The 23,565-nt window shown below is 52.6% G+C and overlaps 1 protein-coding gene across 1 annotated transcript in view; it reads left to right on the forward strand.

Annotated features, from left to right (window-relative positions):
• Nucleotides 1–23,565, forward strand: part of HSPG2 (heparan sulfate proteoglycan 2) — a 164,218-nt gene that overhangs the window by 81,137 nt on the left and 59,516 nt on the right. The window contains exons 11-33 of the mRNA XM_043994717.1: nucleotides 213–357; nucleotides 508–659; nucleotides 2,186–2,332; nucleotides 3,578–3,741; nucleotides 5,084–5,263; nucleotides 6,247–6,443; nucleotides 7,763–7,910; nucleotides 8,379–8,506; nucleotides 8,735–8,821; nucleotides 8,941–9,002; nucleotides 9,737–9,804; nucleotides 10,619–10,759; nucleotides 11,184–11,366; nucleotides 12,544–12,723; nucleotides 12,945–13,063; nucleotides 13,620–13,731; nucleotides 14,103–14,216; nucleotides 14,436–14,563; nucleotides 14,976–15,062; nucleotides 16,319–16,368; nucleotides 16,522–16,658; nucleotides 17,521–17,661; nucleotides 18,101–18,292. Coding sequence (XP_043850652.1) covers nucleotides 213–357; nucleotides 508–659; nucleotides 2,186–2,332; nucleotides 3,578–3,741; nucleotides 5,084–5,263; nucleotides 6,247–6,443; nucleotides 7,763–7,910; nucleotides 8,379–8,506; nucleotides 8,735–8,821; nucleotides 8,941–9,002; nucleotides 9,737–9,804; nucleotides 10,619–10,759; nucleotides 11,184–11,366; nucleotides 12,544–12,723; nucleotides 12,945–13,063; nucleotides 13,620–13,731; nucleotides 14,103–14,216; nucleotides 14,436–14,563; nucleotides 14,976–15,062; nucleotides 16,319–16,368; nucleotides 16,522–16,658; nucleotides 17,521–17,661; nucleotides 18,101–18,292 — 3,062 coding nt within the window. The remainder of the gene's footprint in view (nucleotides 1–212; nucleotides 358–507; nucleotides 660–2,185; nucleotides 2,333–3,577; nucleotides 3,742–5,083; nucleotides 5,264–6,246; nucleotides 6,444–7,762; nucleotides 7,911–8,378; nucleotides 8,507–8,734; nucleotides 8,822–8,940; nucleotides 9,003–9,736; nucleotides 9,805–10,618; nucleotides 10,760–11,183; nucleotides 11,367–12,543; nucleotides 12,724–12,944; nucleotides 13,064–13,619; nucleotides 13,732–14,102; nucleotides 14,217–14,435; nucleotides 14,564–14,975; nucleotides 15,063–16,318; nucleotides 16,369–16,521; nucleotides 16,659–17,520; nucleotides 17,662–18,100; nucleotides 18,293–23,565) is intronic.

The raw sequence follows: 23,565 nt of genomic DNA on the forward strand, positions 1-23,565 counted from the left end.
CCCTGCCTTCTGAGAGCAGATGGGGGGGGGGCTTCTGTCTATGAGTTCTGGCCTTGGCTCCCCTGCTGCCGGGCCCCCTGCCCCTTCTCTGGTTCCCCATTTCTCTATTTTCCTGTGGATTTTCCTGGGCCCGATTTCTGTGCCCCTTGTGCTCCTTCCTCCTCAGCACCCGCTCTGTTTGCCTGCAGCATCCTCTCCCTCTGTGTCCACAGTGCCCCCCCAGGTGGTGACCCCACCCCAGGAGTCAGTTCAAGTGTCCCGAGGCCAGACAGTGACCTTCACCTGTGTGGCCATTGGGGTACCCACTCCCATCATTAACTGGAGGCTCAACTGGGGCCATATCCCCTCACACCCCAGGTACAGTGAGGGTTTAGCAAAGGCTCCTTGTCAGGCGCAGGGACTCTAGGGGCCAAGGGCTGGGGAGGGGGGGATGAAGAGAGGGAGGAGGAGCCCCCGGTCCCAGAAGACCCTGGGCTGAACTTTGTGCTCCTCTGTACCATGGCCCAGGGTGACAGTGACCAGCGAGGGTGGCCGGGGTACACTGACCATTCAGGATGTGAAGGAGGCTGACCAGGGAGCTTACACTTGTGAGGCCATGAACTCCCGGGGCATGGTGTTCGGAATCCCAGACGGTGTTGTGGAGCTCATCCCTCAGCGAGGTATGAGGCGGGCAGGGGACACATCCAAGATGGTGGGAGGGCCCTTGACAGCTCATCTCCCAGGGACATGGATGGAACAGGGGGAACTCTGTATCACCAGTGCCAGCCAGGACAGCTGGGCACCCACAAGTCCGTCCCCAAGAACGATCCAGAATGGACACAAGCAGAGGGTGCAGGGAATACTACCTCCCCTATTCTACCACAGTGTAAAATGCCCTGGCGAAAAAGGGAGAATAATCTCACCCCTGGGGGCTCTCGTGAAGGTAAAGCCACATCCGGTGATGGTGCAAAGGGAGCTACATTTGGAGATCAGGGTCTGGGTCTGGACTGATGCTTATCAACTGTGTAACTGGGCAAGTCACACCCTCAGAGCCTCAGTGTTCTCATCTGGAAAATGGGGGTGATCACAGCACCTCCCTCCCATGGCTGTTGTGAAGATTGAGATAATTATTTGTAAAGTGCTTAGCACAATGCCTGGCACATAGTAGGTGATCAATAAATGCATCTCTCCTTTTCTTCTTTCATTAGTGTTACCCACAACTCATTTCCATTTCCTGTAAAGCTTTTAGGGTTTATAAAGTGTTTTCCTTCAATCAGCTTTGTGACATTGGTAGTATTTATCATGGCCATTTTACAGATGATGGCACTGAGGCTCAGAGAGGTCATAGGATCAGAGTTAGAGCTGAAAGAGACCTCAGAAGCCTTCTAATCCAGTCCCCTCATTTTTTTTTGGATGAGGAAACAGGTCTAGAAAGGTAAAGTGATCCAAAGTCTCACCGCTTTAGAGGTCAGCTGTGACCCCAAGCCCTCCGACTCAAAAGCCAGTGTTCTTTCCACAGCCTCCCCGTGTCCCTACCATTCCATGTACATGCCAAGTTCCTTCCCACCTCTTCACCTGTGCTCATGCTGGGCCCCCCCACCTATAACACCCTCTCATCCTCTACACCTAGCTAATTGCTCAAGATCGTTTCCTTCCCTCCCCTTCCTTTAAGGCCTGTCATGAAGTGACCTGGCCTAGGCTACCCAACTCTGACATTCTGTTGATATCTAACATTTCCATTAATGTTTTTTAAGATTTGTAAAGTACTTTCTTTTTTTTTTTGTGGGGCAATGAGGGTTAAGTGACTTGCCCAGGGCCACACAGCTAGTAAGTGTCAAGTGTCTGAGGCCAGATTTGAACTCAGGTCCTCCTGAATCCAGGGCCGATGCTCTATCCACTGTGCCCCCTAGCTGCCCCCTGTAAAGTTCTTTCTATATATTATCTCACTTGACAGTAAGTGTCAGAGCAGAAGTAGTACATAAAGGAGAAACCTGGCTTCGGAGGCACTGGATTCGAATACTAACGTTGCCCCTTCCTACCTTTGTGACTTTGGGCCTTTGCCGCTCTGGGCCCGTTCATTTCTTCCTCTGTAAAATGAGGGGTTTGTATTCCATGGTCCTTCATGAGGACGAGACCCCACCCTACCCCAGGCTATGGATCCAAGGGTGGGCAACCCGCCCTGATGCCGATGCCCTCCTCCCCACAGGTCCCTGCCCCGATGGGCATTTCTACCAGGAGGACAGCGCCACGTGCCTGCCATGCTTTTGCTTTGGCATCACCAACCTGTGCCAGAGCAGCAGCCGCTACCGAGATATGATCCAGCTGCAATTTGACAGACCCAATGACTTCAAAGGTAGGGGGGAGGATGGACCATATTGTTCTCTTAGAACCCATAAATGGGGTCACGAAGAGTCAGACACGGCTGAAAATGACTGAACAAAAATCCTTTCCAGCTCCAAATTGAGGCTTCTATAATGAGTAATCGTGTCTCTTTGGGGTCCTTTGTGGGTCGGAAATCACTCTAGAATTGGAGGGACCCCAGAGACTGTATAACTCAGTCCCTGTTCAGAGCAGGCATCCAGCCTTGCCTTGAAGCCCTCCAGAGAACCAGACCCACCCGTGAACCACAGAGCCAAGGCAGCTTCTTTTCTTGTTGGATCGATCAGATTGCTCAAGTTCTGCCTTCTCTAGAATCAGCGCTCGCCTCCTGGGGATTCCCGTGTCCTCTGCACTCCCCATTCAGGTCTCTGTGGCCGAGCAGACAAAGTGGAATCTCTCACTTATCTGACAGCTTGTTCCATGATTGAAGACAGAGTCCTCGTGTTTCCCCCACGTCTTTGCAAGGACTAGACATGCTTAGCTTAGTTTGCTCTCAGAATTACTGTTTAGGAATGGCAGAGCTGGAGAAATTAAAGGGGTGGGGGGGTTCCTCCCATTTTTTAATGATGGAGGTGGGGAAGAACCATCTCTGAGAAAGGGTTTTTTGCTCAAGTGTTTGTTCCATCCTGTACTGGTGTAGATTTCAGGCCCAAGCTAGAATCCTGTTAGGGAGATTAGCAACAAGAATTTATTAAGTGCTTACTGTATACCAGGCCCCCAGCTGAGGATTCAAAGAAAGGCAAAAGCAAGGTCTCTGCCTTTAAGGGGGAATCCTCTTCTAATGGGGAAGGTGGCGTACAAATTGCTACACACACCCAAAAAAAGCATGGGGTAAATGACAGCTGGCCTCAGAAGGGAAGGCAGCAGTTATGGCGGAAGGCGAGGGGACCCCGGGAAAGGCCTCCTGCACAGAGCAGGACTTAGCTGAGTCTTGAGGGGCAGAGAGAAGAGAGAGAACATCCCAGGGAAGGGGGACAGTCAGGGGAAAGACCCAGCGTCGGACAGGGTAGCTGGGAGCTACAGCCATGAGAAGATGGGAAAGGGAGGAAGGCTCCGTGGTGAGGGGCTTTAAATGCCAAACAGAGGCTTTTATGGTTGATCTGGGAGGAAGTGGAGCCCCCAGAGATGGGGAAGGGGATGCACTTTGGTGTCCAGTGTGGCAGCCGGAGGAGAGGGTCGCGGAGCCCTGAGCCCTCACAGCATCTCCTCTCCTTCCCAGGGGTGAACGTGACGACACCCGCCCAGCCCGGCATGCCGCCCCTGTCCTCCACCCAGCTTCAGGTAGACCCCCAGCAGCAGGAGTTTCAGCTGGTCGACCTGTCTCGCCGCTTCCTCATCCTTGATTCCTTCTGGGCGCTGCCCCAGCAGTTCCTTGGCAACAAGGTGAGGGGACCAGGCCACCCCCCTTCTTGGGGTACGGGTGGGAGGGGTGGGAATATGTGTCGCTCACTCTACCTGCGGCCTCCGTGTGTCCTTCCCACTGGGAAGGAATAGGGCGATCTCTGGCCTGAAGAGGCAGAGAGGGATTGACTGTGGCTAATCAGAAGGACTAGTGGGACCAGACCTGGGGGGGGTTGGGGGGGGCGCTTGTGCTAGAGGCATGACTGATTCAGATGTGACTGGGGGCAACTCATCCAGTCTTTGCAGCCATTTCTTTCCTCCTTTGTACAATAAAGTGGGTTACCAGAGAGCAGTTAAGAATAGGCTGTCCTCCTTTCCTTACAAAGTGAGGGGCCCCGGGGATGGAATAGCACATACACTGATAGACACAAGGGATGTGTGGTTGGTTGTGCTAAACCTCTTCCCTCCCCCACTTCTTTCCTTTTTATCTTTGCTTCATGGGGTATCTAGATGGTGGGGGAGGGATATATTTGGAAATGAAGGTGACAGAAACAAAAGATATCAACAACAACAAAAAAGGCATTTATTTGTTTTTTGGGGTTTTTTTGTGGGGCAATGGGGGTTAAGTGACTTGCCCAGGGTCACACAGCTAGTAAGTGTCAAGTGTCTGAGGCTGGATTTGAACTCAGGTACTCCTGAATCCAGGGCCAGTACTTCATCCACTGTGCCACCTAGCTGCCCCCCCAAAAAAGGCATTTAATAACAAAAAAATGGAATAAATTTAGGGGCCTGAGTCCCCTGATCTCTAAGATCCTTTCCAGTTCTAATTCAATTCTATAAGTATTTATTAAGCACTTGCTGTTTGACAGGCATAAGACAAAAGTAAAGGCAACCAGAGGCAGCTAGGTGACTCAGTGGATAAAGCACCAGACCTAGATTCAGGAGGACTTGAGTTCAAATGCTGCCTCAGAAACTTGACATTTACTAGCTGTTGTGTGACCCTGGGCAAGTCACTTAACCCTCATTGCCCTGCCAAAAAATAAAAAAAAAGGAAAGGTGGCCCCTGTCCTCAGGGAGCTTACATTCTGTTGATTCTAGGGCTGTCCTCTGAAACATATGGCTGCCCATGCCCATAGGCCCCTTAAGACAGAGGGTAGGCAGGTAGACCCTGGGGGTTGGGAATCAGAGCACTCAGGAGGGCAGAGGGCAGAGTCAGAGTTGGGGGCACAGAGAGGTGAGGTTGGGCACTGCCCCAGTGGAGGAATGAGGGGTCGGCACTTCTGAGAGCCCCATTGCAGCACAGTCCTGCATATCCTTGGGCAGGGGCCGGCCACATGAGAGAGGGGTGAGACCTGTGGCTAGCTTTCTTTATTCATCTGGGCAGGTGGACTCCTATGGTGGATCCCTCCGCTACAAGATACGCTATGAGGTGTCTCGGGGGTTCTTGGAGCCTGTGCAGAAGGCCGACGTGATGCTTGTGGGGGGTGGACACCGCCTCTTCTCGAGGGGCCACACGCCCACCCATCCTGGTGTCCTGAACCAGCGTCAGATCCAGTTCACTGAGGTGAGTGATGGCTTGTGGGGTTCAGGAGCAGGCTGGGTAGAGAGAGCACAAGCAACTTCAGGGTGCGAGAAGGAATCCTCTGAGGTCTGGGTTCTAGTCCTGACAGTACCACAGAGGAGCTGTGTAACCTCCCCTCTCTGGGCCCCAGGCTCCTCACCTATAAAACGGGGATGATAAGACCTATTTTGAAATGTCCAGTGGAAGTGAGCAAGTCCTGGCATACCTGTTATGAGCCAGGCCCCTCACGCCACGCCGGGAATACCAACCTAGACTTGTCCTCCAGGGAGAAGGACCCAACACGAAAATAGCTATTACTAGCGAGGAGTGGGGGGAAAGCCAGTCAGGGAAGGCTTCTTGGAGGAGGTGGGCCCCTGCCTCGGGCCTTGAAGGAAAGAAGGGACCTTGGAGGGAATCCAGGCCAAGCCTAGGGGAAAGGAGAAGCAAGGAGAAGAGAGGAACAGGAGACAGACGGAGGCTAGTCTAGTTTGACCAGAGTGAAAATAGCATCAGCTGGTCCATCAGCAAGTAGATTAAGATCCTGCCATGTACCGCCAACCACACTAGGTCCCAGAGATGCAAAGACAAACGGGACGGCTCCTGACCTTCTAATGGGAGAGACGAGCAGGGAGCAGCCTCAGTTTCTCCTTTTGTAAAAGGCTGGGCCTGACGGCCTCTGAGGTCCCTTCTAACTCCAGATCTGTACCTATGTGGGTGTTTGTGAGACATAGGTGACCTGGGAGATTCTCCCCAAGGGGATTGGGGCCTTGAATGTTAGGATTAGAACGTCATTGTTTATACCTCAGGCATCTTGTCGGAAATAGGAGAAATGTCCAGCTAGCCCCACTTGGACATGGGAAAGGGCACGGGGGAGGGCAGAGCGTGGAAGGGAAGGAGAAGGATCAGGGAGAAGGGAGACAAGGGGTCTGGAAGAGAGGCCAGGGGGCTCCAGGAAGCTCACTGGGCCCCTCCTTCCCTGATTACAGGAACACTGGGTCCATGACTCAGGTCGGCCAGTGTCAAGGGCTGAGCTGCTGCAGACCCTGCAGAGCCTGGAGGGCCTGCTTATCCAAACCGTGTACAACAACAAAATGGCCAGCGTGGGACTGAGTGACATTGCCATGGACACCACTGCCATCAGCCCTACTCCCCACGGGCGTGTCCACAGCGTGGAGGAGTGCAGGTGATGCCCTGGGGCTGGGAGGAGGGGAAGGCTGACACCCTTGGAGCCTCCATGGGTGGGGAATCTCCTCTGCTCCTAAGAGCCTTGGATTTAAATGGAGAAGGCCTGGGTTCAAAATGTGACTCTCCCACTTAAACCCTGTGTGACCTTGAGTAGGTCAGTTCACCTCTCTAGGCTTTGGTTACCTTAGGACCAGATGATTTCTTTTTTTTTTTTTTTTTTTTTTTTTTTTTGGTGAGGCAATTGGGGTTAAGTGACTTGCCCAGGGTCACACAGCTTGTAAGTGTCAAGTGTCTGAGGCCGGATTTGAACTCAGGTCCTCCTGAATCCAGGGCCGGTGCTCTATCCTCTGTGCCACCTAGCTGCCCCTAGGACCAGATAATTTCAAAGCTCTTTTGGCCGCAAATCCTAGGAACCTGCTCTTGTGAGGAATGTGCTTTTTGTAACAGTAAAGAATTCTAGAACGTCTCAGGTTTTCTGTTCCTCCCCAGCCTGGGCTGCCTCCCCATTCAAAGCTGGTTTGTTGGCTTGAAGTATTTTTTTAAGGGTTCAAATTTATTTTTCTCTTTTCACAGCAACATTTTGTTGGTTGTTTTGGTGGGTTTTTTTCTGCATAGCTTTTCCAAAATAAAAACCTACCTAGCCAAAAAAAAAAAAAGAAAAAGAATTATTATAGAAGAGGAGCTGGATGGCACAATGGATAGAGCCCAGGCCCTAGGGTCAGGAGGACCTGTGTTCAAATCCAGCCTCAGACATGTACTAGCTGTGTGACCCTGGGCAAGTCATTTAACCCTAATTGCCTCCAGAAAAACAGAACAACAAAAGAATTATAGAAATAAGGGCAGTTAGGTGGTGCAGTGGATAGAACACCAGCCCTGAAGTCAGGAGGACCTGAGTTCAAATCCGGCCTCAAACACTTGACACTTACTAGTTGTGTGTGACCCTGGGCAAGTCACTTAACCCCAATTGCCTCACCAAAAAAAAAAAAAAAAGAATTATAGAAATATGAATTGGCATTGCCCTGCTATGTGCATGGTCTGAGATTTCTTCTATGTAGGGAAATCTTGGTGTGGGAACTCCCCTCCACCAACACAGAACTCAGCCCTCCCTGTCTGTGACTTGGTAGATAAGTCATTTGCCCAGGGCCATGCAGAGGGAGAGTTGAACCCAGGTCTTCTTCCTGACTTGAAGCTGTGCCGTCTGGGTACCATGCCATGCTATCTCGAGTCATCAGTCCTCTACTGGGAAGAAGAGGTTGGATGAGATAGTCCCTTTCATCCCCAAACCTATGATGCCATGCTTTGTCTCTCACTGCCCAGGTGTCCCATCGGCTATTCAGGCCTGTCCTGCGAGACTTGTGACACCCACTTCACCCGAGTGCCCAATGGGCCTTACCTGGGCACATGCTCCGGGTGTAACTGCCACGGCCACGCCAGCTCCTGTGATCCTGTGTACGGCCACTGTCTGGTGAGTGGGACCTGTGGACCGGCCAGAGCCTGCTGCCCCTCAGGGATGGCACCTGGAAGGCGATGGTCTGACCCTGTCCAGCCCCTGCCTGGCTCTATGGTTCAGTGTGGGGTGCCACATTTAGGAAGGCCTGAGGGCTATCACGGAACACAGCAAGAAAACACATTCCACGTGGGCCCAGGAGGGAGAAGTAGGACTGGGCTTCATGATAGGCAGGGCTTGTCCCCCCCCAGAGAGGAAGAGACTTTGACTCAGTAGAAAGAACCTTAGCACAATCCCAGCTATCCCATAGTAGAACTGGGAAGCAATGAGTTCCCCATCCCTGGAAGTATTCAAGCTGATTCAGGATGGCTTTGTGCACTGGTGGGTGATCGGACTGGCACCTCTCCGGCCTGGGGAGCCTCTGATTGTTCTCTGGGAGCGTTTGGGAGCCTGAGTTCTGAGCCTGTCTTTCCACTGCTATCCTAGAATTGCCAGCATAACACGGAGGGACCTCAGTGTAACAAGTGCAAGCCAGGCTTCTTTGGCGATGCCACCCGCGGCACCCCCACTGCCTGCCGGCCCTGCCCCTGCCCCTACATCGATGCCTCTCGAAGGTCAGTGTCCTAGGGGATAGTGAGTACATCTGACCCTGGGCATGGGCGGTGGCCACTGCTTGTATTGGCCCCTTCTCTGGGCCTGGATTCACCATAGTTCGGCCCCTGGCTACACCGTGCCCATGGCCAGTGCCCACCGTACCGCCTGCCTGCCTACCATGCCTTCCCCCTATATCTTTGTTCCTAATGTACTTGGTGCCCATGCCAACTCCTGTTTGATGCCAACAGGTTCTCAGATACCTGTTTCTTGGACACGGATGGCCAAGCCACATGTGACGCCTGTGCCCCCGGGTACACCGGACGCCGTTGTGAGAGGTGAGGGCAGGATGTGGAAGGCAAGGTCTGGCTGGCACAGTCAAAGGCAAAGTGGGGATCATGAGGCACCCCAATAAGGCATGAGGAACTCTGACTGACACTGGTTTCTTTCTCCTTAGCTGCGCCCCTGGCTATGAAGGCAACCCTATTCAACCTAATGGCAAATGCAAACCAATCACCAGTGAGTAAAGCCCGCCAGTGATTCTCCCCAGCCCCCTTTCACTGACCCCTACTCCCACTGGGCCTTGTGAATACCCTGAATACTCTTACCTGGCAGCCCCAGTGTCTAGTGGGGTCTCCCAATCTCAGCTTTCATTGGTGCCCCTTCCCTAGGATTTCACCTCAGACACTTACTAGCTGTGTGACCCTGGGGAAGTCACTTAACCCCAATTTCTTAAAACATCTGGGCCTAGGGCAGCTAGGTGGTACAGTGGATAAAGCACCGACCCTGGATTCAGGAGGACCTGAATTCAAATGAGGCCTCAGACACTTGACACTTACTAACTGCGTGACCCTGGGCAAGTCACTTAACCCTCATTGCCCCACCAAAAACAAAACAAAACATCTGGGCCATCTCCAGTCATCCTGATGTATATCTTGCCACTGGACCCAGATGGCTCTGGAGGAGAGGGTGAAACTGGTGACTTTGCACAGCCCCGCCTCACTTAAATCCATTCATTTCAAGTTATAACATTACCCCAATGTCATGGTCCTCTTTGAGAACAAAGGACAAACAATAACAATAATACAAGTTCCCTAAGGCTGCCTCCCTTACTCACCACAACCAGCTATCCCATGACCCTCTGAGTGCTGCTAATGCCCTTTCTTGTCATGGGCCCTTCTTGCTACCATCACTGTGTACACTGTCCCTGCCTGGGTCCTACCAACACATCCTCCATCTCCCTTATTCTCCAGACCAGGCAATTGTGCGCTGTGATGAGCGGGGGAGCACTGGCACCTCTGGAGAATCCTGCCTCTGCAAGGTATGTCAGGCACTGGGCAGGGGTCAAGGCACTACACATTACTAGGTGAGCATTGCCCAGGATATCCCTGCCAGAGAGTTTTCTTCACAACCATCGAATGAGAGCAGCAGTATACTATTATTCCCACTTGATGGATGATGAAACTGAGGCTTAGAAAAGAGAAAGAACTTGGATAATTGGCCTTGAAGACAGAATTTGAACCCAGGTCTCCTGAGCCCCAAGTCCAATACTCCTTCTGGTTATATCCTTTTTCTGTTAAAAAAAAAAAATTGTTGCTGAATCTGATATTCTTCAGTCAGTCAGTCAATCAGCAAGCATTTATTAAGTGCTTACTATATGCTAAGTACTACAGACACAAAGAAAGACAAAAGCAGTTCTGGCCCTCAGGAGCACATGTAATGAAGGAGGCCACAGGTGGATAATTCAGCACATACGTGACAGAGAGAGAGGAAATGGAAGATCATTTTTCTGAAAGGGGAAAACATTAATAGAATTCATACCACTTATTTAACTTTGAGCAAGTCACCTCCCTTCTCTTGGCCTCAGTTTCTCCATATGTAAAACAAGGGGGTTGCATTAGCCCTTCTCTGAGTGCCCCCATGGTCCTTAGCATCCCTCCTCCTTCCTCGTGCTCCCCGCCGCCAGTGCACACACCGATAGCTCTGGGCCCAAGGCATCATAGCATGAGAAACCTTCTAGAAAGGCCAAGGACTGGCCTCCTCCCTGGCATCTGCCAGCCTGCCTCCATGCCCCTGGGGGCCCCACTGGGGCTGAGGACCCCATCTGAGCTGACGATGGGCCACTTTCATTGTAGCCAAACGTGGTGGGCCGCCTGTGCAATGAGTGTTCGGACGGCACCTTCCACTTGAGCTCCAAGAACCCAGACGGATGCCTCAAGTGCTTCTGCATGGGCGTGAGCCGCTTCTGCACCAGCTCCTCCTGGAGCCGGGACCAGGTACGGGGGAGATGACTCTGGGCCCTCAAAAGCCCTGGCATATTCCATTTACTGGAAAAGCTTCAAGTCTGGGTCTGGGGACAGATTGTATAAACTGATAACCGACCTAGTCAAGTCCCTGTGGGCTGCACTCCTGGGATAGATAGCTATTTTTTTTTCAGTCCCTGTGATTCGTTAAACTAACTTACAAGGCACGAAGGGGGTGATCACAGGTAGATGCTTGAAACATCATAAGACAAACTGAGGCAGTGACGCCTTTTTGTGCCTTGGGGGGTAACCATGGGCACTGGGCGAGCTCAGACTTTCGAAGGTCCTCCCCCAGCTACAGGGATGGACCCCAACTGGGCAGGGGGCCTGGGGCAGACAGGGGGCCTCCCACCTCCCTATTCCCAGGCCCACGCTTTCTCCTCCCCTTCCTCCACAGGTGCATGGGGCCTCTCAGGCAGGCGATCACAGCCAGTTCAGCCTGTCCAATGCAGCAGGCACTCACAGCACAAGCGAGGGCATCTCTTCCCCAGCGCCCGGGGAGCTGGCTTTCTCTAACTTCCACAGCCTGCTCCCTGGCCCCTACTTCTGGAACCTCCCCTCGAGATTTCAAGGAGACAAGGTGAGTGGACGAGGGGCCAGGGGGACAAGGAGAGAGAAGGAAATTACCCTCCTCCTTTCATTGGAGACATATGGAGTATGTCAGATGTTGTCCCTGTTTTGATTGGTTTCTCATTCTATTTCACTAGAGTTAAGCAAAAGAGGGATCTGCAGAAACAACTGTGATATAAATCAGTAGGCAGCAATAAAACTTCAAAACAAAAGCTTGGATTTAAAACAGAGGAAGGAAAAAAAAAAAGGATGAGTGGGAATTCAACAGAAAGAGAGAGGGAAGGCATTCCAGGAATTGGAAAAAGCTTGAGCCGAGGCCTGAATGTCATAGAGATCAGGCATGTTCAGGGACCAAAGAGTGTCCATTTGGGCCAGATTTGTGGAGGGAAATGTATGTACAAGAGCAGATTGGAAAGCTATGAGCTTGGGGAGGGATTCCAGTACCAGGGAGAGAAGTTTGGGCTTTACCCAGGAGGCAGCTGGGGAGAATTTGGAACAGATTAGGGCTCCTGGGCTGCCTGTGCAGGAGGAAGTTGTTTGTGGTAATCAAATGAAGGATGCTCTTAGAGGAGGAAAAGAACAAGAGCAGGAAGACTCCTTAGGAAGCTGCTGTCTTGGTTCTGAGGGGAGGTACAAGGGTGGTGGCATCTCAGGGGGACTGGATTGGAGGGATGCTGGGGAGATAAAATGACAGCTCGGGAAGCATCTTCTCTACACTGTACTCTGCCCTAGCCTGTGGGCACCTGATCAATGTCTGGGGAATTTTACCAGGGAAATAGAACTCACCAGTGTGGAACACAGAACAGCTGAGAGCTGGGAGGGCCCTGAGAACACAGAATGTCAGAGCTGGGAGGGCCCTTAGAACATAGGATGTCAGAGCTGGGAGGGCCCTTAGAACACAGGATGTCAGAGCTGAGAGGACCCTTAGAACCTAGAATGTCAGAGGTGGGAGGGCCCTTAGAACACAGGATGTCAGAGCTGGGAGGGCCCTTAGAACACAGGATGTCAGAGCTGAGAGGACCCTTAGAACCTAGAATGTCAGAGGTGGGAGGGCCCTTAGAACACAGGATGTCAGAGCTGGGAGGGCCCTTAGAACAGAAAATGTCTGAGCTAGATGAGGTTTCTTTTCCAGCATGTGTCCTTGGAGTTGACCAGCATGTAATCTAGAATTTTCTTCCATTCCCCAGGTGACCTCCTATGGAGGAGAGCTGCACTTCACTATAACCCAGCGGCCACAGCCAGGCTCACCATCCCTGCACGGGCAGCCACTAGTTCTGGTTCAAGGCAATGGCATCTCCCTAGAGCACCACGCCCAGTGGGAACCTGTGCCAAGCCAGGCCAGCATCTTCTCTGTGCCCTTCCGAGAGGTGAGCCCCAACCCCTCCCCAATCTCTAGGAAAGGCCCTGGATGGGAGGAGGTCGAGGTGTGTTTCCCTGGGTCTTTCCTGGGTCAGCAGCCCCGGTGTCTTCCTCCTCACTCAGTGTCTCTCCAGCATGAGCAGCCCTCCTCAAAGGGATGAGTGCAGGTTAGTCTTGCACAGCTGGGCCTTCCTGGGGAACCATCAGGATTTGTGTATGTTGTTGACAGCATGCCTGGCGCAGGGCAGACGGGCAGCCAGCCACTCGCGAACACCTGCTCATGGCCCTCGCGGGCATTGATGTCATCATGATCCGAGCATCCTTCGCTGAGGGCCAAGCAGAGAGCAGGTACCTGGCCGCTGGTTTGCACCTGGCCTGGGGAACAAGCCACAGGGAACCTGGGTCAATGGCAGGTGCTCAGGGGATCTAGGTCGTGAGCTGGGTGGTTCCTGGGGTCAGTGTGCAGAGGGCAGGGGGAAATGAACACCAGAGTGAGGTTGGGGAGCAATAGTGAGAGGTGGACCTCCTGTCCTTCAGAGAGCCCTAGACTGGAAGTCAGGGGGCCTGGCTTCCCATCCTGCCTCTTACACAAGCTTGCCATGTGACCCTGCCTGCAGCTTGAGCAGATTGGACTCTAGGTTCCTTCGGCCTCTGAATTCTCTGACTCTGTGACCAAGAGTGAGGTTGGAGGCGGCTGGAGGATGGTGGGCGAGCCTCCACCATTTGGGGTGTAGGGAAAAGAGCTTAGATTTGGAATGGTTGGGGGCTCTGGGCTCCTCTCTTTGCTCTGCTCCTTTCTCAGCAGTACAAGCTTGTGCTTAAGTCTCCAGATCTCCAAAGTGAGGGGGGTGGGAGGTGGATTCCATGATCTCTGAAGCCCCTGCCCCCCTCCCTGCCCCATCAGGCTCTCTGGACTTCGCATGGATGTGGCGGTGCCCCAGGTCACGGGGCTGGAGCAGGCTGTGGAGGTGGAGCAGTGTGTCTGCCCACCGGGCTACCAAGGCCCATCCTGCCAGGTGAGCCCTGACATCTGTCTCCACCCCCAGCCCGTCCCCGCACTCCCCTTTGGGTTATAATCCCAGATTTGCAGTTACTGCCTGTGTGACCCCTGGCAAGTTGCTCTGTGCCTCAGTTTCCCCCTCTGTAAAATGAGGAGGTGGATACCTTCCCTTTCCCTTTCAGTCCTAAATCTCTTGCCCCCAAGAGCTCTCCTGGCCTTCCTTGGTTTGTTGCCCCATGGGGAACTTAATCCCCTCTCCCCAACGTGTGGCTCCTAGAGATGGGCAGTCCAGCCAACAGCGGAGCCCAGGGAAGAAGTTCTGCCCTGGGGGGAGGAGCTCTTGTTCACCTGTCCCCAGCCCCACCCTGACCTTCCTTCTCCTCTCAGTACTGTGATGTGGGATACACTCGGACTTCCAGCGGCCTCTACCTGGGCACTTGTGAACCCTGCAGCTGCCACGGACACTCAGTGATATGTGACCCAGAGACCGGGGCTTGCCAGGTGAGACTCTTGCCCGGCAGTGGCCCCTGACCGACGATGCCTCTGCCAGGGCTTGTAGATGGGCCAAGGCCTCCTGGGCCTCTAATCCCCATGACACCTTGTTTGGGAATGAGCCCTGCTTGGGATGGAGAGGACAGAGTGGGGAGGATAATGGGGAGAACTGGCCAGGCTTCCCCACTGACCCAGAGGAACCCAAGGTCTCAACCTACTCCACTCTAGGGCTGCCAACACAACACGGAGGGTGCCAAGTGTGAACGCTGCCAGGCCGGATACTATGGCGATGCCCAGAGAGGTTCCCCTGAAGACTGCCAGCCATGCCCCTGCCACGGGTTGCCCTCTAACAACCAGTAAGTCTGAGTTTCCCTTGGGGCCTTTCACAGCAGCACCCATGCCTTGGGCCTAGATCTTTCTCTTTGTTTCAATATCCTTGCCTTTCTTTCATCTCCTTCCAACACTTTCCAGCATGATATAGAAGTGACTAGATTTGGAGTCAGATCTGGGTTCAAGTCTCGGCTGGCTCAGATAACCCAGAAGCCTCCTTTCAGCTCCTAACCTTTCCTCCTCCATTCTACCATTTTGTACTGACCATTTGTAACAGCCTGTGCTCACAGGCTCTGTCCAGCGCTAACATTCTAGATCCCAGCATTCTTTCCAAGGCTGACCTCTCTACTTCCTGAGAGTCCTCCCTTCCCCCCCCTCCCCACTTCAGCTCCCAGCCCTGACCCATCTCCATCTCAGCTCACTCTCCTCAAACCACAGGGGGATCCACACTTGTTTCCTGGACACTGACGGCAGCCCCACCTGTGATGCCTGCTCCCCAGCGCACAGTGGCCGCCACTGCGAGAGGTATGTCCTTGGGTGAGGGGGAGGCAAGAACAGAGTGGGAGAAGGGGGCATCCCTCAGCAGATCACAGGAGCAGGGACCTGTTACAAGACGGTACCAACCACACAGGTCCTCATTTTCCAGATGAAAAAAACCCTGAGATTTTGGAGAATTTAAGTGATTTGTCGGGGCTCTCACAGGGAGTAAGCCTTAGAGGGGAGACTGGCCTTAGGTCCTTCTGCCCAGAGCCAGGCCACACTGCCTCCCAGGGGCCAGTGGGGGCGGGGGGTGCGGCAGCTTTCAGGTCCGTTCTATAGACTTGAACTAATGGGTGGACAGAGAGCAGGCTTCCATTGACAATTGAACTAGGTCTTGGTCCTGCTTCTGTCAGTTTTTACATGCTTGATCTTGAGGCACACAATACTATAGGACCCTCAAGTTTTTCACCTGTAAAATGAGAGGAGTGGGATTAAATGAGTTTTTTAAGAATGTTTGTATTTTATTTTTTTCTCCATTACATGTATAAACATTTTTTTTTTTGGTGAGGCAATTGGGGTTAAGTGACTTGCCCAAGGTCACACAGGTAGTAAGTGTCAAGTGTCTGAGGTCACATTTGAACTCAGGTCCTCCTGAATCCAGGGCCAGTGCTTTATCCACTGCGCCACCTAGCTGCCCCTCATGTATCAACAATTTTAGCATTCTTTTTTTAAAATAATTTTTGAGTTCCAAATCCCCTCCCTCCCCTCTGCCCTGATTAGATGATTTCTAAGGAATCTTTTAGCCCATGGTTCTGTGGAGGTCATGTCATATAATGGAACACTCACTGGGCTTGCCACAGGAGAACTGGATTAGAATCTGGGTTCACTGTGTGATCCTAGGAAAGGTTATATCCTCAGTTTCTTCTGTACAGTGGGGATAATCATTCTTGTATTACCTATCTTGTGAGGCCCCCATGAAGGAGTATGCTAAAAAATGTTTAGCAACTGGTTCTGGAGTCAGGGGAGCAGAATGTGAGCAAGGGATACTTTTAGCTTTAGTCTGTATTAATCACATTTTCTTTGTCGATAAATCAAGCATTTTCTGATTTCTAAGGCATAAATGCTAGCACTGAAAATTTAATTATCGGCTCTCTTGTTTGAGCTGGTTTGAGCTGGCTCCAGCACACCCCTGACCCCGTGAAATCACAGATGGAGAAAGTGCTCTGGTAGAGAGACCAGAAGCATTTTGAAGCTGGGCTGTATGTAATGTTCTTGGCTAATGAGTCAACTGTCTTCCCCAGGTGTGCTCCTGGTTACTATGGCAACCCCAGCCTAGGCCAGTCCTGCCGAAGTGAGTGGGGACTGGTGGGACTGAAAAGGTGGGGGAGGAGGTGGGGGAACTGCCCAGCAGGGCCCTGCACTCTGTCCACAGTGGAAGGAGTGGGGGGGGGGGGTTTGGAGCAGAGGGGAAAACAACAACTTTCCCTTCCATCTCCCTGTGTAGGTGACGGCCCCGGCCCCGGCCCTGGCCCTCTCCCTCGTCCCCTCCCCAGCGCCCACCCTGGCCCTTATGGCTGCAGATGTGACCCAGAGGGTAGCATCAGCACCCAGTGTGAAGTCACAGGGGAGTGTCGTTGCAAGGTAAGCGGTGAGGTGGGGTGGAAGGAGAGCCAGGGGCTTGATTCTACGTTCTGTTTGGGGCAGGGGTCAGGGGGCAGAGAGCAGGGAGCAGGGAGCAGGGAGCTGGGGACTGGTGGTAATAATGCGCAGAAAAAGTTAGAAGCCTGCATCCATAAAACATTTAAAAACAAATAGAGGAAAACAAAAAGATCAAAAGTTATGGGATTAGCCCAGGGTCAAAGAGCCAGATGTATCAGAGATAGCATTCGAACCCAGATCTTCCCAAGTCTAAGGCCAGCTGCCTCTCCATTTTGGTGTCCCACCCCCCCCAAACCAAACTGCATGTAACTATTTCATACACCATCCTCTTTTCTATTCTTCTTTATATCCTGAAATATTTGTGCTTGTTATGAATGTTAAGTTCATAATAAAAAAGAAAATTTTAATTAACAAAAAAAGACCACTGAATGTGGGGTCTGAAGACCCAGGTTGGAGTCCTGACTACAGGCTGTGTGACCTTAGACAAGTCATTTAATTTCCTAGACCTCAGTTTTCTCATCTGTAAAATGGGAATGATGCCACCTTCTTCACCTGAATGAAGAGAGTCCTCTGTAAATCTCTATTTGCTACAGAAATTTGGGCCACTGTTACTCTAACAGTCCCAGAGCCTTCTCAGAATTCCCATAATCCCTGAGGGAGCTTTTTAAACTTGTAAGCTGCCCCCCACACCCCAGGACCCTGGCTCAGTCCTAGAGGGAGTGGAGGGAACAACACTGGGTAAAAAATTGCGATAGAGGAAGCACAGGAGCTGCTGGGGTGGGAGGTTGAACCAAAGAAGACAGCTCACCTTGTCTGTCTGTGTCTGCCCTATCCTTCCCTTCAGTCCAAGGTGGAGGGCCCCACCTGCAGCTATTGCCGTCCTCATCACTTCTACCTGAGCGCTACCAACCCCGAAGGCTGCCTGCCCTGCTTCTGTATGGGCGTCACCCAGCAGTGTGTCAGCTCCTCCTACACCCGCCACCTGGTATGGACTCCTCAGAGGCCTGTCCCCAGCCCTTCCCTCTGTTACCTACGCCCAGGGCTCCTCCAGAGCTGCCCCTTGTTCCTGGAGGAACCACAACATTGTCTCCACCGTCCACTGTCCCAAAAGTCTTCTTAGTGTCTACCCCAATGCCCATTGCCACAGCCTTCTCAGTGCCCACCCCAATGCCCATTGCCACAGCCTTCTCAGTGCCCACCCCAATGCCCATTGCCATAGTCTTCTCAGTGCCTAGCCTCAGACCTTCTCAGTGCCCACCCCAGTATCTACCCAATACCCATTGTCCCAAAAGTCTTCTTAGTTCCCACCCCAATGCCCATTGCCACAGCCTTCTCAGTGCCCACCCTAATGCCCATCCCCACACTCTCTTTGGTGCCCCTCTCCAGTGCCCAAGATGACACCATCCTACTCTTTCTCCCACTAGATCTCAAGCCGCTTTGCTCCTGGTGACTTCCAAGGTTTCACACTGGTGAATCGGCAGCGAAGCAGCCGTGTGGCAGGAGGCTTCACAGTGGAGCCAATGCCCGATGGCAGCCAGCTCTCCTTCAGCAACTTTGCCCAACTGGGCCATGAGTCATTCTACTGGCAGCTCCCCGAGCTTTACCAGGGAGACAAGGTACAGGGTGTAAGGGCACAGGGGTGGGCAGCGGGGGCCGGCCCGTCTCCCCGCACTCAGAATGGCTTGTGACGATCATGCTAAGGGTGATGATGAAGGTGAAGATAATGACGATGATGATGGCAGTGATGGACGTGATAGAGGAGGCAGATGATGAAATAGGAAGGCTTTGTCTTTGAGTTGCCATGTTAGGGCTGGCATCGCCTGTGTCTAAGGAGCTGTCACCCAGGCTGGGTAAGGGCAGTGCCCAGCCAGTTGTGCACATTGGTGGGATGGAAACTGAGTCAGGAGAGCAACAAAGGGGAGATCACGCCTCCTGGTGGTGTAAAGCTCTGGGACTTGTAGCTTTCTCCAGCCCTGACACCATAACTGGCTTCTCAACCTTCTTGCTCCCAGTGGGCTGGCCATGTTAATGTCACCACTAGGCCAAGGGAACCCGTCATTCGGGCCCTTGGCTCTGCAATGCTACATTTATTCGTCCCTCTATCTATTTGTCCTTTTGTCTCCTTCCATTCCCATCCCCTCTCCATATTTCTGTCTCCCCTGCCCCGTGTCCTTCGATGCCAACCCTTTCTTCACCTCTGCCTGTCCTCCCTCTGTCCCCTGGTCTCTGCTTTGCGCTCCTTCATCTCCATCCTTCGTCTCTCTCTGTCTCTCTCTATCCCTTATTTTCATTCTGTCCTTCATATCTGTCTCCTGTGATCTCCGGGACCTCTCCTATTTCTCTCTTTCTCCTGGTACCCTGTGCTGCCAGAGGGAAGCTTACTTTGCCAGACTACGGCGGGCACATCAGGTATGGCATGTAGAGTGTGGTGTTGCACATTCATAGTGTGCAGTTGGGGTGCCAGCTGTCCTCCTCAGCCCCGAATGCAGCACAGACCCAAAGCAGTATGGGATTTTATGCCCATGATGGGGGCAGAGTGACACCCTGGGGATAAAATGTTGCTTATCCATTACATCCGGGCTTGTAGTCAGGCAGGGGCCCCACAGGCCACGCCGTGGGAAGAATATTCCCACAACCTTCCTGTAACTACTTTGTGGTTTGGGCTCCAGCACCAACCATGGGTTGGCAGAAGGAGGTAACCTTAGTGTCACCCCACATTACTAGGTCACTGGCACTGACCCTCCAGTCACCTGGAGCTAACTTTCCATGTGCCAAGCTCAGAAATGAGAAACTGTGACTCATGGTATGATACGGATTGGGGCCTTCCCACTGGCAGGCACCTAAGGGAGGGTTGGCACTGCCCAAGGGTTCTGGTGCCAGGGCTCTGTTTGGGGAGATCTGACCCACCGTCCGTTCTATCAGAACCGCACATCCTTCTCAGAGGAGCAGCTGCGGGAGGCTGTGACAACTGGGAAGATCCTGGGGCCCCCCATGGGCAGGGGCCGGGCAGCCCGGGCACCCCAGGTAACCATTGTGCCTGGCAATGCTCAGGACCCTAATGAGAAGGCCAAAGACTAGAGCCAAAGCAAGTGCTTCTGGAACTGAGGGCATAGGTATAGTCCATGCCTACTTTTCCCATTCTAGCATTGGCTCATGCCATCATTGGCTGACCACTCATGCCACCCCCCTTGGAATATATCCCAGAGCAGGAAGGCTGTTAGGACCAGGGAAAGCAAGTTCTGGGCCCATCCCCTCCCCATATTTGAAGCCCTTCTCCTGTGCCCATCCAGTTATCTTTTTCTACCCATTAAGCAATGCCCATGTCTTCCTTGGATGGTCACCAATCCCCCTTTCCATTTGGCAACACCTGCCCTCTAAGATCAAGGCATTCACATCCCCAGGGGGTGAGGAATAGGAACAGACAGAGGTCTTGGAGCCTCTGTGTCCCCTGTGGAGGTACCATGGGTAGTCCTGCCCCTGGTAACCCTTTGGGCAACCTTGAGGCTTGGCATTGGAGGGAGCATAAAAGGAGAACCTGGGTAGATCCACAGATGTGGGGCTGGGAGTGAAAAAGGAGCTTCTAAGTCTTGCTGATTCTTGCAATCTTCCATTTCTTTTGTTTTCTTTCCCTCCATTTCCTTCCTTCCTTCCTTCCTTCCTTCCTTCCTTCCTCCTTCCTTTCTTCTTTCTTCCTTCCTTCCTTTCTTCCTCCTTTCCTTCATCCCTCCTTCCTTCTTTCCTCCTTCCTTCCTTCTTTCCTCCTTCTTTCCTTCCTTCCTTCCTTCCTTCCTTCCTTCCTTCCTTCCTTCCTTCCTCCTTTCCTTCATCTCTCCTTCCTTCTCTCCTTCTTTCCTCCTTCCTTCCACTCTTCCTTCCTCCTTTCCTTCATCCCTCCCTCCTTCCTTCCTTCTTCCCTTCTTCCTTCCTCCCTCCTTTCCCTCCTTTCCTTTCCCATCCCCTCTGTGCTGGCCATGCTCCTTCCTGTTCCTTCTCCCTCCCTCTTCTCCTTCCCTCCCCACCTGCATTCAGGTGGATGAGGCCCAAAGACGGATGGATGCAGAGATCTGGCAGCTGCTCTCTAGCTTTGCTGCTCCGCCCCCACCCCACGGCCCAGGCCGTGCAGGGGCCCCCCACCCTCGGTCTGCGGCCTCCCTAAAGGCAGTTCCTCCCTCTTCCTCTTCTTCTTCCTTCTCCTCTTCCTCCTCCTCTCAGGTGGCTTCCCTTTCTTCCCCTGCAGCCCCTGGTTCTGGCACCGCTGCCAGGCCAGCTGGCTCTCAGGTAGGTGGCGAGCATTAGACCCAAACTGTATCCCAAGGGACTCTGTTCAGCCCTGCTTCTCCCCATATTACCATATTACCAGCCCTCCAGGCTGGATGATCTCTACCAGCATAGTCTGAGACACCTCCTGGCTCTCTGCCTCCCATCCCACCTCCTTCCTGGGCTGAGACAGGGTTGCCTAGTGAGCAGCCCCTAGCCCAGTTGCCCTGGGACACCTTTTCAGCTCTTCCCATTCCTTGGGGTCTCAGAGATGATCTCCACTAACTCTCTCTAACCTTTGTCCCTGGGGAGCCCACTGGGATAATAACTCCTCTGCCTGCCTTTTGGGGCTCTCAGTCTCCCCCTAAATCCAGTAATGACCCTGTCCCATCTTCTTCCCTTCCTTCCTCCTCTTTTCACTGTCTTTTCACCTTCCGTCCTAGTTTTCTCTTGCCTACAAGGCCTTCTCTCAACTTCCTGAAAGAGTCTATTATTGGCAGCTGCCTAGAATCTTCTTAGGGGACAAGGTAATGGGGCGGGGGGGGGGGGGACAGGGAGAGGGATGGAGCTCCTTGACAGGAGGCCAGACTGTGCATGATGGAAGGGCTCCGGACCCTGGGAGGGCAATACAATAAGCAGCCGAGAGGAGAGCCTGGGCGTTCATACGTCCTCCCTGGTTTAGTCTCTTCTTACTCTATCATCATTTGCTGGCTAGCTCCCAGAGACCTCATGATATGGCTCCTTTGGCATCTCTTCACTGTTGCCAGCAGCCTATACCTGACCTAGCTTAAACACCCAAATTCACCATTAAATCAAAGCTGCGTTTCTGAAAAGGGCTCTGGCCCCATGAGAGCCAGTGCCTTGAAGGGGTCCTAGGCAGACCCCAACAAAGTAGCCATTGGGAGAAAATTGTTCTGGCCTCCCCTCTGGGAACAGAGGGCTGGTACACAAGAAGTGGGCTTGGGGAGCCTCATCAGTGTCAATGGGACCACTGGGCACCTCTTCCCATCACAGGCAGCACCCAGACCCTGCATCCAGTGACTGTACTTAGGTTACAGCATCAGGGCCAGGGGCTGACGGAGTAGGAGAGAAGCCCTGTTGGGCTTGGTTAGCTGTAGAAGTTGGGGGTCTGTGGCTCCTGAGGGCTGGGGAACCAAGATACCATGGGACACAATGACAAATGGCGGCAGGGATGGAGGGGAGCCCTTGCTGGGGTCAGGGCACCATCCAAAAAAAAAATATTGGGGGCAGCTAGGTGGCACAGTGGATAAAGCACCAGCCCTGGAGTCAGGAGGACCTGAGTTCAAATTTGGCCTCAGACACTTGATACTTACTAGCTGGGTGACCTTGGGCAAGTCACTTAACCCTCATTGCCCTGAAAAAAAAAAGTCATTATCATCAAGCATTTCTTTATTAAGTCTCTATTGTATGCAAGGCCCAGCACTTGGTGCCATGGGTTTGACAGGCATAAGTGAGGCTGGGCTCCTGGCCTCAGAGTGCTTATCAAATGGAGGGCCAAGGGTTTGTCGCTCAGTGTTCTGTGTATGCTCCTAGGAGTGAGACTTCCAAGAGGGCAGGGACATTGGCTTAGATATATACTGTGACTCTCTCCCTCCCCCACACCTCACAGCAGATCCCCCCACTCCTACCCAGCTTCCCACCAGTCCTTGCTCTGTGCAGCTGGCCAGCATTAATGACTCCTTCCTGAACATTTGAATGAGAATTGGAGATTTAGAGCTGGGGGGAGGGGGAGGGGGAAGGAGGCCTTGGGGAGATCAGACAACCCAAGCCTCCCCGCCCCGCTATTTTACATATTGGATTGGATTGAACCATCCGGGCCAGCATGTGTGTGCTTGAAGAGCCAGGGAGTGGGCCAGACCAGACAGGCCAATAGGAGCTCCCATACATCTGGGAAAGGGCCTCCCAGGCTGAGGAGCTCAGAGGAGGTGGTGGAAGGGGAAGATGAGAAAGATGTGGACAAGGAAGGGGTGAGGATCTGCAGAAGCAGATTGTGGTGACATCCTAGAGGCATTTGTTTATTCAGAAGCCATTCATAAAATGCCTTCTGTGCACAGAGAGAGGGGGACAGTGTGACTTAGTGGATAGAGAGGTAGCTTCAGAGTTAGGAAGACATGGGTTCAAATCCTCCCTCTGACATAGCCTGGCTGGGTGACCTTGGCTAGGTCACTGATCTTCTCAGTGCCTCAGGCATTGTGACTGAAAATTAGAGAAGGGGCAGACTGCATTGGTAGAGAGGATATTAGAGAGGCCCCTGCAACTGATGAAATTAAGAGTTCAGTTTTTTAAAAACATGGAGAACACAGAGCTGAGAAAAATACAGAAATAATGAAGATAAGATTCTGACTTAATGGAGCTTACAGTTGAGCAGAAGGGAGACGACACAGCCACAAAGAGTGTATTCTAAATGTGCTAGATTTTTTAAAAGAATACAATTTCATAATAACTAGTCTGTAGCTCCCAAGCATAGTAGGTGGCTAATAAAGTGATCAAGTAAGATTAGCTTATATAAATGTGAATTATTGGGAGCATGCATTTTCATTTGGCTGGGGGACTATGGAAAGGACCTTCCTTTCTGGCTGGGAGGATCACAGGAGGCTCTAAAGAGGGTGTT

The sequence above is a fragment of the Dromiciops gliroides genome, chromosome 3 (assembly GCF_019393635.1).
Source record: "Dromiciops gliroides isolate mDroGli1 chromosome 3, mDroGli1.pri, whole genome shotgun sequence".
In the NCBI taxonomy this organism is placed as follows: domain Eukaryota; kingdom Metazoa; phylum Chordata; class Mammalia; order Microbiotheria; family Microbiotheriidae; genus Dromiciops; species Dromiciops gliroides.